Source organism: Anastrepha obliqua, chromosome 3 (assembly GCF_027943255.1).
Source record: "Anastrepha obliqua isolate idAnaObli1 chromosome 3, idAnaObli1_1.0, whole genome shotgun sequence".
In the NCBI taxonomy this organism is placed as follows: domain Eukaryota; kingdom Metazoa; phylum Arthropoda; class Insecta; order Diptera; family Tephritidae; genus Anastrepha; species Anastrepha obliqua.
This window is the reverse complement of record NC_072894.1, coordinates 73156221-73172019: the sequence shown is the minus strand read 5'-3', so window position 1 is coordinate 73172019 and position 15799 is coordinate 73156221. Positions and strand designations below refer to the sequence as shown.

Below are 15799 nucleotides of genomic sequence, written 5' to 3'. Positions count from 1 at the left end.
AGTCGATTAACTTCACTGATGGATGTACGTACGTATAACTATCATGTATAAATATTAACTTTATTCAGTTTTAATAGCATACAATACAAATAGGTATTGAGTCACTCGGTAACCCAAGCTAATAATTTCCATTTTCAGAGGCAATTCGTTAATTCAATTACGATAAAAACTCTTTGCAATTAAAGACCATATTTTCTTAACTCTTTTTTACTGGATCAGCAAAAGCAAATAATTTCACACTGCTGAAGAAATGTGGGTTAAATTGGCATTGCAAAAACTTTGATAAATACAGGTAAGCATAAAACTGTTAAAATAAATAGAGTCAACCGGCGGAGAATGCTTTCGTAAGCATATAATTTCGAATAAGTTGTTTTCATTTGTTGAATTACTTGTAAATCGTTGTTTACTAAACTATAATATTTTTATTTTTTTCTTCCCCCATAACATATAGTCGAAGTAAAGGCGGGAAAAGAGTAAAATAAAATAACTATGTGTTTTCATATGTATAGAATTTTCAAAATGTTGTGGTTTAAATGAAAAAGTGCCTAAGAAGGCTTAGCCAACGTCACAGTAATATTCGTTTCGACATGCAAAGCAAAATTTTAATTATTTTATATATAATAATTTTTCACGAAGTTACTATGTGGAAATGCCTCATCATCTCATTTAAAAGGCGAATTTCATTTGGAATTATTCGCCTTTTTGTGAGCAAAATCTATGTATTAGTTTTGGCAACGATTTCAAAGGAATCAAAGACGCAATGCAAAAATTTATTTTTTATTTTATTATTTTGTTAATTTTTGGTAAATTTTTACAGAAATTTAAAATTAATAACAGCTTATACGCCTTTAAGCCCAATTAAAAAACAGCTTTTGAAAAAGACTTAATTTCTAATTTGATAACTAACTGATATCTCTTAAGGAGCGCCTGGTGCGAAACGACAAAATTAGACTTACGCACAGATGTGCATATTACTTCGAACCAACAAAATATATACTCGTATTTTTTTGTAGTGGTGAGAAATGTAATTTCAAAACAAAATGTTTTGTTCAAATAAAAACTAAAAATTTTTAAGACAAGCAGTCAAATTCCAAACCACAGCTATAAGAGATGTCTAAGTAGACTTAACACATTTATTTATATCATTTTTTCAAATTTTCACTGTACGTATATATTGTTTTAATGTATTTCTATTTAATTGACCATGTTTAAAATTTTTTTGGATATTTCCACTTTTTCATAACTTGTGTAATGCCAGCGACCATTGTTACTTCAGGCATTCGAAGTTTTGAGTCTATCTGAAAGTCACACCGACGTGATAAATGCAGCCAGGCTCGCTCCGTATTGAGTGATAAAGGTGTTTGGATCCAAGTGATGTAGTCGATATTTAGGACACCACTTAAAAGCTAAAATAATACGTAATAGAAAAATAGAAAAATATCAAAATATTTGCTTTCAAATAAGTTTGTATCTAATAATATTTCCTGCATCAACTTAAATTTAAATGCGTAAAGAATTATTAAAATATGGAATGTAGCAACAGCAGTCAGCAGAATGTTTATTTTGCAGCTCACTATGTACTTCCGGCTGATAAGTAAAAAGCCGCGTGAGATAATTTTAGAATTCGAGGCTTCAACAGGGTATCTAGCGCACTCATGGTGAAACGATTATTAGAGCTTTATCCAATATTAGACCGTTAGCCGACTCTCAGCGAATTTAGAAGAATCAGAACTGATATTGTGTTAAGTTAGGTTGAAGCGGTTTTCCAATATGGGACACACTCCAGCTCATATCCCATTGTGATGCCGCGTGGGGCACTTGCCCTTATCTAAAACAAGTGTGTACTTTTCAAAAATTTTAGAAGATCCTTAATTTCGTCAGAGCTAAGATCTTCATTCATTAGAGAATTGTCTACCTAAAATAGCTAGTGTATGTCTTGATAGAGAAGGACAATGGCACAAAAGGTGCGAGATCGTCTCTTGCTCATCTAAACATCTTCTGCAGAAGTTATGTGTTTGTACCCCCAACCGCTGGGCGTGCATACCGATTAGGCAATGCACCGTTATAACTGAAATCAGTGTGCCAAGACTGTGTTTTTTTTTTTGGCTTGACAGAAATTCTGTGCGTTTAACACTAAGAGTTGACCATAGTTGTCGGGCAATTCTGCATGTGGTTTCATTGCGCCACCTTTCATTTGCTTCTCTTACAATTTCCTCAAAGATAAGCAGCTTAAATGCTTGCAAGGTAATGCCTATATCACTGTCAATTTAGTGCCGAGTTTCTCTAGTTCATCGACTCTGCAGTTACCCTCAATGTCGCAATGGCCAGGAACCCATGTTACCTTTAAATGAAATGACTCAGCCATCTCGTTAAGAGATGTGCGACATTTCATGGCCACCTTGGAGGTTGTCGACTACTTTGTGAGGGATTTTATCACCGCCTGGCTGTCAGTGAAAAGAGTTATCATCTCCAGGTATCGTATCAGACTGTACCAGTGTCAAGGCTTTCATTATTGCCATCAGTTCAGCCTGAAAGACACTGCAGTAGTCGGAAAGACGGAAACTGAAGGAGATCCCCAGATTTTCGGAATATACACCTCCGCCCACCCTGCCCTTGAGCTTTTAGCCATCTGTGTGTACATGGCTGAACTCGCCCTGTCTTACCTCGTCCCGTTCCCACTCTTCCGTCAAGGGTAGCAGAGTCGTGAACATTGTAAAGGGAAGGGAACTCCAACAAGCCATCCAAGATTTTACCGTGACCGTAATCCATGTTCGACCACTTACTAAAAGTGTTCAGACTTGTTGCCGCACTGCGCGCGATATACCTTGCCCGCAGGTCAACCGGAAGGAAGTTTATTGTCGCATGTAATGCTTATAAGAACAGAAAAAAATCATATCAATCATATTTTTTTTTATTAAGGGAAAAAGTTATACGAAAAAAAATTGGATGATTAGTTTTGCGCCACCTTGTTCGAAAATAAAGGAAAAAATGTAAAAAAGGCTAAATTCAGTCCGGACCAAACTTGATATTAGTATACCCGCACATTTTTAATAAAATTTTATTTGAGCTGGTTGTTAATTTTTGAAATCGAACAAGCTCATAGACAATGAGAGCTACAGCTTGTAGCTGATCTCCCTGATAATACTCTATTGCACAAATGCGCGCTGGTATCAAGAACACTGTATTCAACAGTGGAGCAGAATAAGCAATGTTTACGACAATAACTTTATTTTCATATGTACCTGATCAAATGTATGGCTTCCAACGAAAAACATTGTTGACAACATGGAATCTTTCGGTTCATTGATATTCTGCCCTAAATAGGGGCCATTCAGGGAAACACCTGTAGCCATCTGTTCCATTAACCAATCAGCATTATTCTTCAGATATCTATAACTAGTCTTTATGGACAAAATTTATATGCGTATTTATATATTCTAAGCCTCAACATCTATTTGATTATTAATATTACCTTCAATGCTTGTTTTCCAATATTGGTCGTAAGAACATCACTCACTAATATATCGGCTATATAATCTGTCATACCCACATCTAACTCCGTAGCATAATTTATTGGAGGGCTTTGGGCAAATCGTTCGGAATGCGTTGTATTTATGTCATCGATCTTAACGGTACTTAAGGTGCTTATCCAACTGCGTACACCATTGTTATATTCAAAGTTAGTTTCAACGGATATAGAATCTCTAGCTTGTTTTAGAAATAAGTCAATTTGATCCGTGTGCTTGTCATCTTCGTCAATACAGCATATAGCTTCCGATATTGAATAGCATATTGATGCCTTCTCCATTTTATTTTCTGAAACGTACAGGATCAATTTAGAGCTTTTTTAATACTTAGCGACTTAATACATCCATAAGTACTAATTTCAGCCAAATTATATTAGTTCATTCGCCGGATTTGCTTATCAATCAGAAAAAAACATCAACTATAGAGAAAATTGAGTTTTAGGCCGGATCCAGACTTTTGATCATAAAAAAAATATTTATAAGTGACATTTTAAGCAAAATGGAAAATCAATTGAAGGTAGACAGCGCTGAGGCGATGTTGAAAAGAAATAGTCCCGAAGGTAACAGAAAGCATTTTATTGGTTGATAAGAAATTAAGGAAGCGCCAAATTCTATCCGATCCGATTTTTATACATATGCGAGTACATAATGTTTAAGTCAAATATGAATAAGGTGGGATGCAATATGTGTATCAAGTGTGGGAGAGTTTTATTAAGTCGAAACATCGCGGTGCATGTGTTTACCCAAAAGTAAGCACAGCACTGCGTATTTTTGAAAGTTTTACTGGTGTCGCAACTCTTTTGGGGGTGGGGATGGTTATTGGCTAACTGCGCCCATTCTCAATACCAACCTTATATGGGCATAAAGTAATATCTGTTCCAAGATGGACTGTTTTTTCACCGCAAAGCCCCCGTTCACAACAACTAAGTGACTAACCAAATGTGACTTCGCAACACTTAACCACCTACCCTAAAGTCCAGATTTAGCCTTGTCAGGTTATTATTCACTATCAAAAATGATATAAGAGTTTCGACAAAAATAATTAATTTGTTTAGATAAAGTGAAATCGACTATTTCTGTATACTTTGCAGGCCAAGAAATACATTTTTTGTAAATTAATTTGATTAAAGAGTTTAGAAGTGTACTAGGCACAAAATATATGCTTATTGAAAAGGGAAAGTAATTTCTTATTTAATTTCACACCCTTTGTTTCATTCCGCAAACTTCTTGGTCCCATCTCCCCATTCACCTAGATTAAACCACTTTCGTAGTAAAGAATTTTTCTCCGTTTGGGATTTATTATTGACAATATATCGAGGACTCTTCCGTACATAGATACATAACTTTGAGAATTTTAATGACAATGGAACACTATTAAAATTCTTTCTATCAGAATGCATAAAATTTTAAGTCTATTCTTAATATTATTCGTGCCATTAAAGAAAGAAGGCTCCAAAGAAAAGTTATCGAAAATTGGCTTCATCGTGTACAAAATATAGCATCCTATCGCAGAGTAAACCCAAGCTATTAACAAAACTTATTGCAAATCCCTACCAGTTTTTTTTTCAGTTCAAAAATACTGGGCGCTAATTGAAACGTCTTTACTTGAACGAAAAATTGCTCTTATACTAAAACAAGTTAATGATATTCACTGTGTAGTTTAGGGAATCTTATAAGCAATATTAAGTAAAAACTTCATATAAAATGCAAATCATTGAACTAATAAAAAGTAAAAAAGAAATTGTTGAAAATATGAAAAACTGTTACGAAAAGCTTATTTCTCAAAAATAAGACAATCGTACCCCAAAATCAGAATTCTTTTTTGTTCAAATAGCATACAGAAATAACAAATTGTTCTTGCAGTACAAAAAATCAAAGTGAGTATAGAATTTGTTACTTGCCCATTTCATAAGTCTTCACCTTCCTAATTAGATGGGTATATAAAGCCGCAAACACCACTTGCATCAGTACCGAATCACCTTAAGGAATAAGATACAATGTAATATAATTGATATAAAAATATTCAAATTTGTAAAGTAATAATAAAGGGTTTTGTTCGGAGGCTAGAACTTCAAAATAAAATATATTATATAAAACAAAATTATTCTAGAAAGTATCTAACGTATGTATGTAGTTAGTTTAAAAAGGTTTCTCACGGAAACAATTCACGCGGTGACCCTTATGTCCCCAGCGATATTTTTGCGAATCCAATCGTGACTGCGTCTAAACTGTTCAATTTCTCAGTGCCCGAAATTCTGGAGTGCATTCCTCGAAGTAAGAGGCATTCTCATAAGAATTGTTGCATAAATTCGGTATCCTCCTGTTCTATACAGCTGTTACAGAAATCATTATGTTGAGCTCTAGCCACAGTAGATCTGTTATTATGCTCTTGAGAAGCCGCATGATCGCCTTCTGGTGTCTCAGTAAGTTCCATGCTTTTCGCTAATCGAGTGATATCCAATACGATGATATTCAGACATCGATATTTAAAGAATTTCAAATAAATTTTCAAAGGTTTAAGTAAACTAATAGTCCTGATAAAAAAGGAGTCTTCCCATTATGGTATAATTCATGAAACTGGCTGCCTAACCTTGTCAGTTTATTTCTGCTTCTGCAGTCAATTAGTCAAGCTCTATAGCTCCAAAAAACCATACTAAATATATACAGGGTCCGTCACTCGAAGTCTATCCAACTTTAGACCGCTCACGCTACTCATACACGGACATCAGCTATATGTTAGTTGGCTAAATAACAGTTCGCGGAGTATTGTTTACAAGCGCGCGAAAGCATTTTGCCGAGAGTAAACGCGAAAAAAGAAAATCAATTTCAAACATAATAGAGCGATTGCTTTATATTTGGCTAGAAAATCACAACCAGCGATTGTTCGTGAACTCGAGCACCTTAAAGTAAATAAATTTTTTTTATCGCACCATTACTCATTGCAATGATACTGGTAACATCGCTTAGTGTCCGCTGCATACTGAAAAATTATCTCAAAGTCAACCCTTACAAAGTCCAAAAGCAGCAACAAGTCAGACTTGAGAGAACGAAGGAGTTGCTTCGCTTGGCCGAAAGCGGTCAATTTCCGAACATTGTGTTTTCTGACGAGAAAATATTTTAAATTGAGAAATTCGTAAACTCACAAAACGATAGGGTTTATTTGAGTCATCGATTGGCCGCCAGGAGGCAGCACCCGCCACAGGTAATGGTTTGGGCCGCTGTAACTGCAGATGGGCACTCTCCAATCGTTTTCATCGAGCCTGGCGTCAAGTTAAATGCGAAGTATTATCGGGAAAGTATTCTGGAGGTTCTTTTGAAGCCGTGCGCGGACAAACATTTTGGTGACAGACCGTGGTCATTTCAACAAGACTCGGCACCGTCTCACAAAGCTCGAGTGAACCAAGAGTGGCTACAAAACAACGTTCCGAACTTCATAACGCCCACACAATGGCTCTTAAATTCACCGGACGCGAATCCGATGTATTATTCTCTTTGTGCTATTTTAAAGAACAAGGTGCGAACTAAAAGATTCACCAGTCTCGAGGCGCTGAAAAGCCATTGTCCGCAAGTGGGCCAAAATACCTGCAAGTCACATTCGGGCAGCTTGCGATTCGTTTCTAGGCCATCTCAAGGCCAAATTCAAGGCAAAAGGAGGTAATATCGAGCGAAAGTAAATTGATTCTTAATTTTGTATTATTTTCACACATTTTTTACTTTGAATTGAATAAAAGTAATTTTTTAAACTAAATTGATGGCCTTTTTGGTTTCACCTCGAGTGCCCGACCTTGTATAAATGTAATATATATATATATATATATATATATATATATATATATATAATTGGCGCGTACACCCGTTTTGGGTGTTTGGCCAAGCTCCTCCTCCCATTTGTGGTGTGCGTCTTGATGTTGTTCCACAAATGGAGGGACCTACAGTTTTAAGCCGACTCCGAACGGCAGATATTTTTATGAGGAGCTTTTTCATGGCAAAAATCCACGCGGAGGTTTGCCATTGCCTGCCAAGGATCGACCGCCTATTAGAAAAATGTTTTTCTTAATTTTGGTGTTTCACCGAGATTCGAAACGACGTTCTCTCTGTGAATTGCGAATGGTAGTCACGCACCAACCCATTCGGCTACGGCGGCCGCCATAAATGTAATAGCTCTTGCAAATATTTTCAAAACATACGGGCATACCAAGTGGACGCGTTGAAACCGGTATAATGTCTTGCAATAAAATCGTAACTTTGTAGAGGCTTTCCGGAATGCAATCCCACATTTCTGACACACAGGTTAGCGCCAACGACATTGCTTGATACATACTGGCACCCGCTTCGACGGCATTAACTAGCATATCAACAATGCAATTCAGTACAGGATAAACGAAATGCATAATTGCTTCCAACCACGGTGGGCGTTTTTGATTCCAAACCTGAAAAACTCATGTTAGTCGAATTTTTCAAAAGCACATTTAAAAAACAAACAAAGTACACATACATCCATACTTACTTGCCGTTTGTCCAGGCAATCACTCCAACCAGCACAACTTTCTTCCAAGGTTTTTACTAGACATGATTTAATATCGACAGCTTTTCCAACAGCCACCAACAAGTAGGTTAATGATAGTGCGATTTGATAATTGGACTGACCAATGGGATCTACATGTTTACAAGTAAGCATACAAATACAAATACCATATATAAGAACTATAAAATGTTCTATTTAAGTAATTATATAGTTTATCGAAAATATTATATATTGTATAAAACAATTTAACGGTTAATTTTTGTAGTATATATTAACTCTCTACCACCTACTTCCAAGCCCATTCCTCTCAAGCCCCATGACCCTCTTTCAAAAAAGGTATAATAAAAGTTCATTAAAAATGCACTTAGGGGGTTAAATTGTTCCACAGAAATTTTAAATAGACAACTTTATTGGGAATCAGTGAAAGTCAAAAACTCATAAGGGTTAAAGTCAGTGCACAAGAATGTTTTGATCAAGATGTATACATTGCAAACACATACAACTATGAGCATTTGCCTACCAAATCTGGCTTAAACAATCGCAAACAAACAACTACTTAAGCAGGAATAATTTTGTACAAGCATCGAGTGTGACACAGTGTCAATTAAGTAAATAACTATTAATAGTTTTTGCAAATATAATATAAGGGGTACACAATCTTTGTAGCATTTTAGCACATAATTGCTTCTCCAGCAACAAAACGCTAGATATTTTTAAAATCTTGACAAAATTTGTTACACTGAAACAGTGAGTATCCCTATAGTGTTTGTTTTTTTTTTTTTTACTTGCGCTCATAATAATAATAATATAATTGATGAATATGACAATGATTTATATTGATATAATATATTTGTATGTAATTTTATATTGCAATTGGCGCTTACACCCTTTTTGGGTGTTTGTCCGAGCTCCTCCTCCTATTTGTGGTATGAGTCTTGATGTTGTTCCACAAATGGAGGGACCTAGAAAAACACTGGGAGGTTGGCCATTGCCTGCCGAGGGGCGACCGCTATCAGAAAAAACTGTTTTCTTTATTTTGGTGTTTCACAAATATTCGACCCTACGTACTCGGAATGGTATTCACGCACCAACCCATTCGGCTATTTCGGCCAATATCATGTCTTATTACATACAACTCTTTTGATTTTAAAAGTGAGACGATTCTAATTACTTAACCTAAATAATACTCAAGCGCGTGGCTAATGAGTAAGTAATACATAAACATATTTTCCCAAAAATTCTGTACCCAAACTAGTCTGTATACGTTCTATTGCTTTCCTTAACTCTTTTATTCTGCAACGGAATTCATCTTCTTCTTTCCTATTAAAAAACTATTATTTTTTCAATTTCTTTCACAGTCGAAAAGTTATTGCAAAAAATTGAAAATCACCTCTTCGTTACTTTCGGAAAGTGCTTTACATGCACAGTGTTACTGCCCGTGCAATGACTGTCCGAAAATCTTCACCGACTTACCATAAGCACTTCCTTTGCTATAACCTTACATACTTTGTTGGGTGTTTGTCCGAGCTCCTAACCTTGTTTGTAGTATGTGTGTCCTGATGTTTTTTTCCACTAATGGATGGAAAAAAAGCCTACAGTTTTATACTGCTCCGGAATAGCAGATGGTTTTTTATGAAAAGTTTTTTCATGGTAAAAAACACCCGGAGGTTTGGCATTGATGGCCGAGGGACAACCATTACGTATTAGAAGCAACTTTTTCTATCATTTGGTGTTTCATGCTTGGGGTTTCGCACTCATGCGGCTAGAGCGGCCGGTTTGATTTGTGAAAAATCAGGATTTGTTTTAAATTGATTAAAATTATACTATATTTAATAAGAGATGTTGACTAGGCAAACTTTGGAAGTAATATTTATTTGCACAGTGTGTTTTACCTGAACAGTTCTTCAATTCTTCGGATACATCTAAACATTCATTCCGGCACAAAAACGCTTCACATTTCTTACGTTGACTGAAATCGCCGAAAAATATGCTATTCTCATTGTTGAAATTTTCTGGTGACGGCAAATGCGAAAATATATGACGGAGGATTATTCCAATCACCTGGGCATTGCGCATTAAAAGTACCTTAATCGGGATAAAAGGAAAAAATAATAATATGGTAATTTAAAAAATGTATTTTATTTAGGAAAATAATTAAATATGTACAATAATTTATTTGGAACATTTACAAATAATATTTTTTTTATAATATATTGGCATTGTTCTAAAAATTTACAAATAGTACCTTTAGTAAATATGCCCAATCTGCTTCGGGAAATGCCAAAAGCACTTTCAATTCCAATGAAATTGCAATGCGCGCACTCAGATCTCCGAATTCCGTAACCCACTGGAAAGTTTTATCGGTTGAAAAAAGGCATGGTGAAGCAAATAAAATCCAAGCACAAGGTAGTCCTTGCCTCGATGAAAACATCTCCATATTTTCAATATTTTTACGGCAAAGCTAAAAAGAAAGAGAAAAGAAGAGTGTAATAAATCATTTAAACCAACCGCCGTTGCCGAATGAGTTGGTGTCTGACTGCCATTCAAGAGTACGTAGGTTCGAATCTCCATAAAAAAGCTCCTCATAAAAAATATCTGCCGTTCGGTGTCGATTTAAAACTATAGGTCCCTCCATTTGTGGAACAGCATCAAGACTCATACCACAAATAGGAGGAGTAGCTCGGGAAAACACCTTATATCCAACCACGAGTTTAAAAACAGTCTGACACAATTTTAGCAAAAAGCACCTATCAAAATGATGAAATTAGTAAAAAAGATTTCACACAAGCAATTTTCATAAGGACTCATAAGGATGATATAAATTAAATCAAATTGTTCGATATAAGAGATTTATAAAGATTATTCGATTATATCAAATATTTTTCCGGCTAATTCAAAGACTTTAACCGCAATGCATCCCGCACTTGAAAAATATTCATTATATTCAGTATAAGCTAATATATTGATTGATACCTCCGATAAACTACCAACAACATGCGCACACACCCACAAACAACTTTCTTCATGGTAAAGCTGCAACACAAGCCGAAAAACTATTCGGAAAAAGTAGGCTTTGATAGTGATTTTCCAACTATAAAACCTGATTTTTGAAAATATCATAGAGCTATGACAATTTACAAATAAATATAGAGAAATAATTTTAATTTAATTTATATAATCTGGAAGGTCAAGTAAAGCTGGAATAAAAGGTGAATTCAAAAATTAAGAAAAGCAGTTTAATTTACCAACTTAAAATTCATGTCGCAAACACAAGTAGAACAAGCGTTCGACTTGGTATTTACTTCTACATATTCTTTTATATTAAATATATACTTTATGATGGTGTAAAATCCCTCTATTCTCATATGAAATGCGAAACGTTTTTACAGGGTGTATGGCAATATACTGAGGTGACATTTTTTTTTTTCAAGAAAAGAAAACACTATTCAATTAGAATTTATACTTGGTCTTAACTGCCAAGTAGGACTAAAAGAAAAGAAGGTCCCCCACTTTATACTCCGCAAACTTGTTTATCTTCCCTCGCCGTTCAAACTATTGAAAGTAACTAAATTAACTTTTACATACTTTTTCGATCTTTGTTGGATGCTTGGCCGAGCTCTTCTTGCAATTTGTGACGTGCATTTTGATGAAGGTCATTGCCGTATATTCTTTTATTTGTTTAAAAATCCTATTTTTTAGTCTGTAAGCAAATATTGTGAACTTTAAATATAAATAAAGAGCTATTCTATTCTATTCGTCTTGATATGTTTCCACAAATGAGGGGACCACAGCTTTTGCTCGCCAGAAATACACTCAGAGATTTGATATTGCCTACTGAGGGTGATCATTATTAGAAAAAACATTTTTTATAATATTGGTGTTTTGTGCCTACAGCGAGTTTTGAGCCCGCACACTGCCGAATAGTAGTCACGCACAAAACCATTCGACTACAGTGGCTGCTGTTCATGTAGATTTTAAGCCACATCAAATCCCATAAATAAAAAGTGCAGAGTTGAAAAATTAATAAAAAAACTGTCTCACAAACCTTTGAGAGCACTCCTAATGGTGCACCACGCAATAGCAGACAGTAAAAGAGCTCGCGACACTTGGCGTGCACGTCACGGATAATGGCACTTTGGTTGGGTAGCTGCAGACCTAATTAGAAAAACTCATACATTTTATAGACATTTACATATTTTTTATCTGATATTCACTGACCAATGTATGCTTCGCCACTCTCGCATATATAAGGTAACAGTTCGGCTACACAAAACAGCATGTTAGAGATATCGGCCAAGTGTAATTGAGCTCTTTCAACGCTAGTTAGGATTAGAGAGTACCGAGCCGTGAGTACACTTAGTGTTTCATTTAAAATACCAGCAAAAATACGTTGCGCCATCTTTGGCGGCACCGAATTCCACAGGTCATCCTTGATGCCTTGAATGTAGTGCCACCACATTTGTATTGTATATGAGCCGCGTTCAGATTCAAAAAATGGTTGACTATTTTCCCAGTGTAGGCAATCAGCATCTTGTATGATGTAAAGTAGCAATAACCTGCAGTGCAAATCTAGTAGCCTTTCCGCCAACGCTTCTGCCATTTGAAAATATTGCTTATAAGATAATCGTAATGCTCCACCCTTTTCATTTCCCTTCGGTCGATAAACTTTTACATTAGCTGCTTTCATGTAAAAATTCAGGCAATTCTTTATTAGTGCTGCAGCACCAATAGTTGCTGTCAATACTGATAAATCTGCATGATCCAATGACTCCTGTGAAAGTATATGCAGATGTTCCAAGAGCATATCAGCGGACCTCGTGACTAAGTTTACAAATTTTTCAGGATCTGAGGTTTTTACAATAACTGCCGCCTAAAAAATTTACTCAAAATACATAATGTATGTTTGTAGTTATAGCTCGTAACATGTATACATATTGCTCATTTGCTGCAAATGTGTCATAATCAAATAACTCAATAAATAAAAGAAATTTTGATCAGTATGCGGAAGTTACAATGTTATGATGTGTGAAAAATGCTTGGCGATTCCTATTAACAGGATCTCATTAGATGAAAATGTGTATTTACTTTTATTTGGATTATTTAGGAAATTTAAAGCTTTGAACCGTTTTTCTCCAATTATTTGAATTTTTAGTTATGACTTTCTTCCGGCAAACGAGCGATATGTCATATATATATGTATATATGCAAATATTTACAGGGTCATGCGCCAACAAATCTAGCTCTGAATGCAATAGTCCGGAATGCTTTTGATAGGAAGCATAGTATTCATCTTCCCACCTATAGCGTAGATAAACATACAAATTTAAACACTGCAGTGTGCAAAATAAATTTCAATTATTCGCAAAGTTTTGGAATAACTATTTACTTACCATAACACAATTTTAATTGCGGCAAAAGAGGCATAACGTGGAAAGTCCAATTTTCCACCGACCACTCCAAGGCAAATGCGCTCTTGCAATACACGTTGATGGGTCTTCGTTTTTGTAAATCCAATATAAAAATGTTAGTAATATGTTTTTTTATATTACCATACTATTATACGAATTTTGAAGCGCATACATACATACATATTCTACACATATATATATATGTATGTATACTTACGTAAATGTGTTTATTGATTGCTATCCATTCGTACCTGATAGAATTGTAAGTCACGTTGTAACAGTACTGGAACTCTGTCCATTAAATTCCCTTCTTCCATAACCTCCATTTTTAAAGTTTTCTTATTCTATTAAATGTTGTAACAAGCGGAAACTAGAAAAATTTAGAGCGATTAAAACAAACTTCCAATTACTTTACCAATTTTTTATTGATAAAATTTTTCATCTGTATCCATGGAAACCTGCCGAATTACAGTGAAAGTAAAGAAAATATATGTTTTCTGTAGGGACGAGGCAAAATGTTGTCATAAAACAAAGTTAACGATATTCCTTTGATTCTCACGACCAGAACCTGCTCTACAAAGATCCTAATTTATTTTTATTTTTCGAACTTTTCGAAAAAAGTCCACTAGTTACTGAAAACTCCGGGAATTTGTTTTTCAATTTCTATAATAAACGAGCAGTTAAGGCATTGAGGCCGAAATCAATGCTTCAACGCTTCCTAATAATAAACAACCCGCTTAGCCAAATTAAACAAAGTATTAAGCGATTGCTCTGAACCTCTACAATCCAAACATATACCAGATACATGTACGAGTATGTAATATATGTATCATCACAAAACCACTGAAAATGTAATCGACAAGATGCTAAGAATCGGGGAAACGTAGGAAATCATCAGATGAAAAAGCGGAACCTGGGCGCAGGCAAACAAGCATAGACATTGTAATGAGGGAAATGGAACGCCACACTGAAGTAATGCGAAAGGGGTTTCAGGGTAGGCAACGGGGGAGTTTTTTAGTCTCCGCACATACAGGAAAGCTGCGACGACTGTATATACCAGCTCCAACACCACAATCCATTTTAGAACCATCTGTATAGATTGTAGAGTCGAAGTTGTTTAGTGAGAATCCCTTATTCCATTCTTCCTTAGATGGAAAGAGTGACAAAATTCCTATTGAATGTTACCGTCGAGACGATGTAGTCAGTCCTCACCGAGGTTAACTGGGCTTGTCGCAATAGTAGACTGGCATGACCATAAGTTTTTTCTTTCCAGCGACTCGCTTCGTTTAGGACTCATGGTTGCCGTCTTCTTAATGTGTAGGTCTATTGGAATAACGTCTGTCAGTGCGTTGAGAGGCTCCCTAGGACATGATCTGATTGCACCGACCGTTATTGCACAGGCTGATCTTTGTATTCTGCCGAGTAATTTGGTATTGTAATCTTTCCACCAAACTACCGAACCATACGATAAAATTGGTCGTATTCTCGCCTTATACAACCATAATGTATGCTTAGGTTGAATACCCCATCTTCTTCCAAGCATACGTTTACAGGCATACAAAGCAATTTCAGCTTTCCTTATCCGTTCTTCGACGTTTAATTTTCAGCTAAGTTTGGAGTCCACAATTACCCCTAAGTACTTTGCACTGGGTGAAAGTAAGAGGGTTTGTCCGTTAATATTTGGTAGGGTAAAGATGGCCACCTTATATCTGGTGGTAAAAAGCATGAGTTCTGTTTTACGCGGGTTTAAACTTAGGTCACAGCCTGTTGCCCAAGAATTAAGCTCGCCTAATGCCCTTTGAATGACCCCACTGATCGTATTAGGACACAGTCCTGACGCTATTAGCACCACATCATCAGCGTACTCCACCGCTTTTACCCCACCTCTATTAAGTTTTATTAAGATTTTGCTAATCACACATAACCAAAGAAGTGGAAATAATACTCCCCCCTGTGAAGTACCCCTATGGACTCTCTTAGTTATGTCGATATTACCCATGTTAGCTTTGATGATCCTGGTTTCTAGCATAGAGATGATCCAATTTCTGATACAATTTTCAACCCCTAAGTCGATTAACGCCCTTTGGATAACATCAGTGCTAACGTTATTAAATGCGCCTTCTATGTCTAGAAAAGCTGCCATGGTATACTGTTTGTTTACTAGAGTTCGGATTACCTCGTGAAGCGCTGTCTCCGTCGATTTGCCTTTGAGGTAAGCATGTTGTGCAGTTGATATACTAGAACTCTCTAGCGAACTTCTAATGTGCATATCTAAAAGCCGTTCAAAAGTTTTTACAAGGAAGGACAACAGACTGATTGGACATTGAAAGTCCGTCGCT

At 35.9% G+C, this 15799-nt stretch overlaps 1 protein-coding gene across 1 annotated transcript; it reads right to left on the bottom strand.

Annotated features, from left to right (window-relative positions):
• Positions 1-1208: 1208 nt before the first annotated feature.
• On the bottom strand, positions 1209-13794 carry LOC129242067 (uncharacterized). Its single transcript, XM_054878626.1, has 13 exons — positions 13712-13794; positions 13443-13546; positions 13269-13350; positions 12271-12922; positions 12098-12207; positions 10298-10513; positions 9945-10137; positions 8035-8183; positions 7723-7957; positions 5429-5506; positions 3473-3816; positions 3243-3401; positions 1209-1406 (listed from the first exon to the last, which is right to left on the bottom strand). The coding sequence occupies exons 1-13, from the start codon at positions 13784-13786 to the stop codon at positions 1209-1211; spliced, it is 2595 nt and encodes an 864-aa protein (XP_054734601.1). The 5' UTR covers positions 13787-13794.
• Between the last annotated feature and the right edge of the window lie 2005 nt (positions 13795-15799).

Excerpts from the sequence above, each read along its gene's own strand:
- LOC129242067 (XM_054878626.1), bottom strand. The coding sequence starts at position 13,786 with ATGGAGGTTATGGAAGAAGGGAATTTAATGGACAGAGTTCCAGTACTG. Across the intron at positions 10,514-12,097 it reads CATTAGGAGTGCTCTCAAAG|CTTTGCCGTAAAAATATTGA; the intron begins GTTTGTGAGACA and ends CTTTCTTTTTAG. Across the intron at positions 10,138-10,297 it reads ATTGGGCATATTTACTAAAG|GTACTTTTAATGCGCAATGC; the intron begins GTACTATTTGTA and ends ATCCCGATTAAG.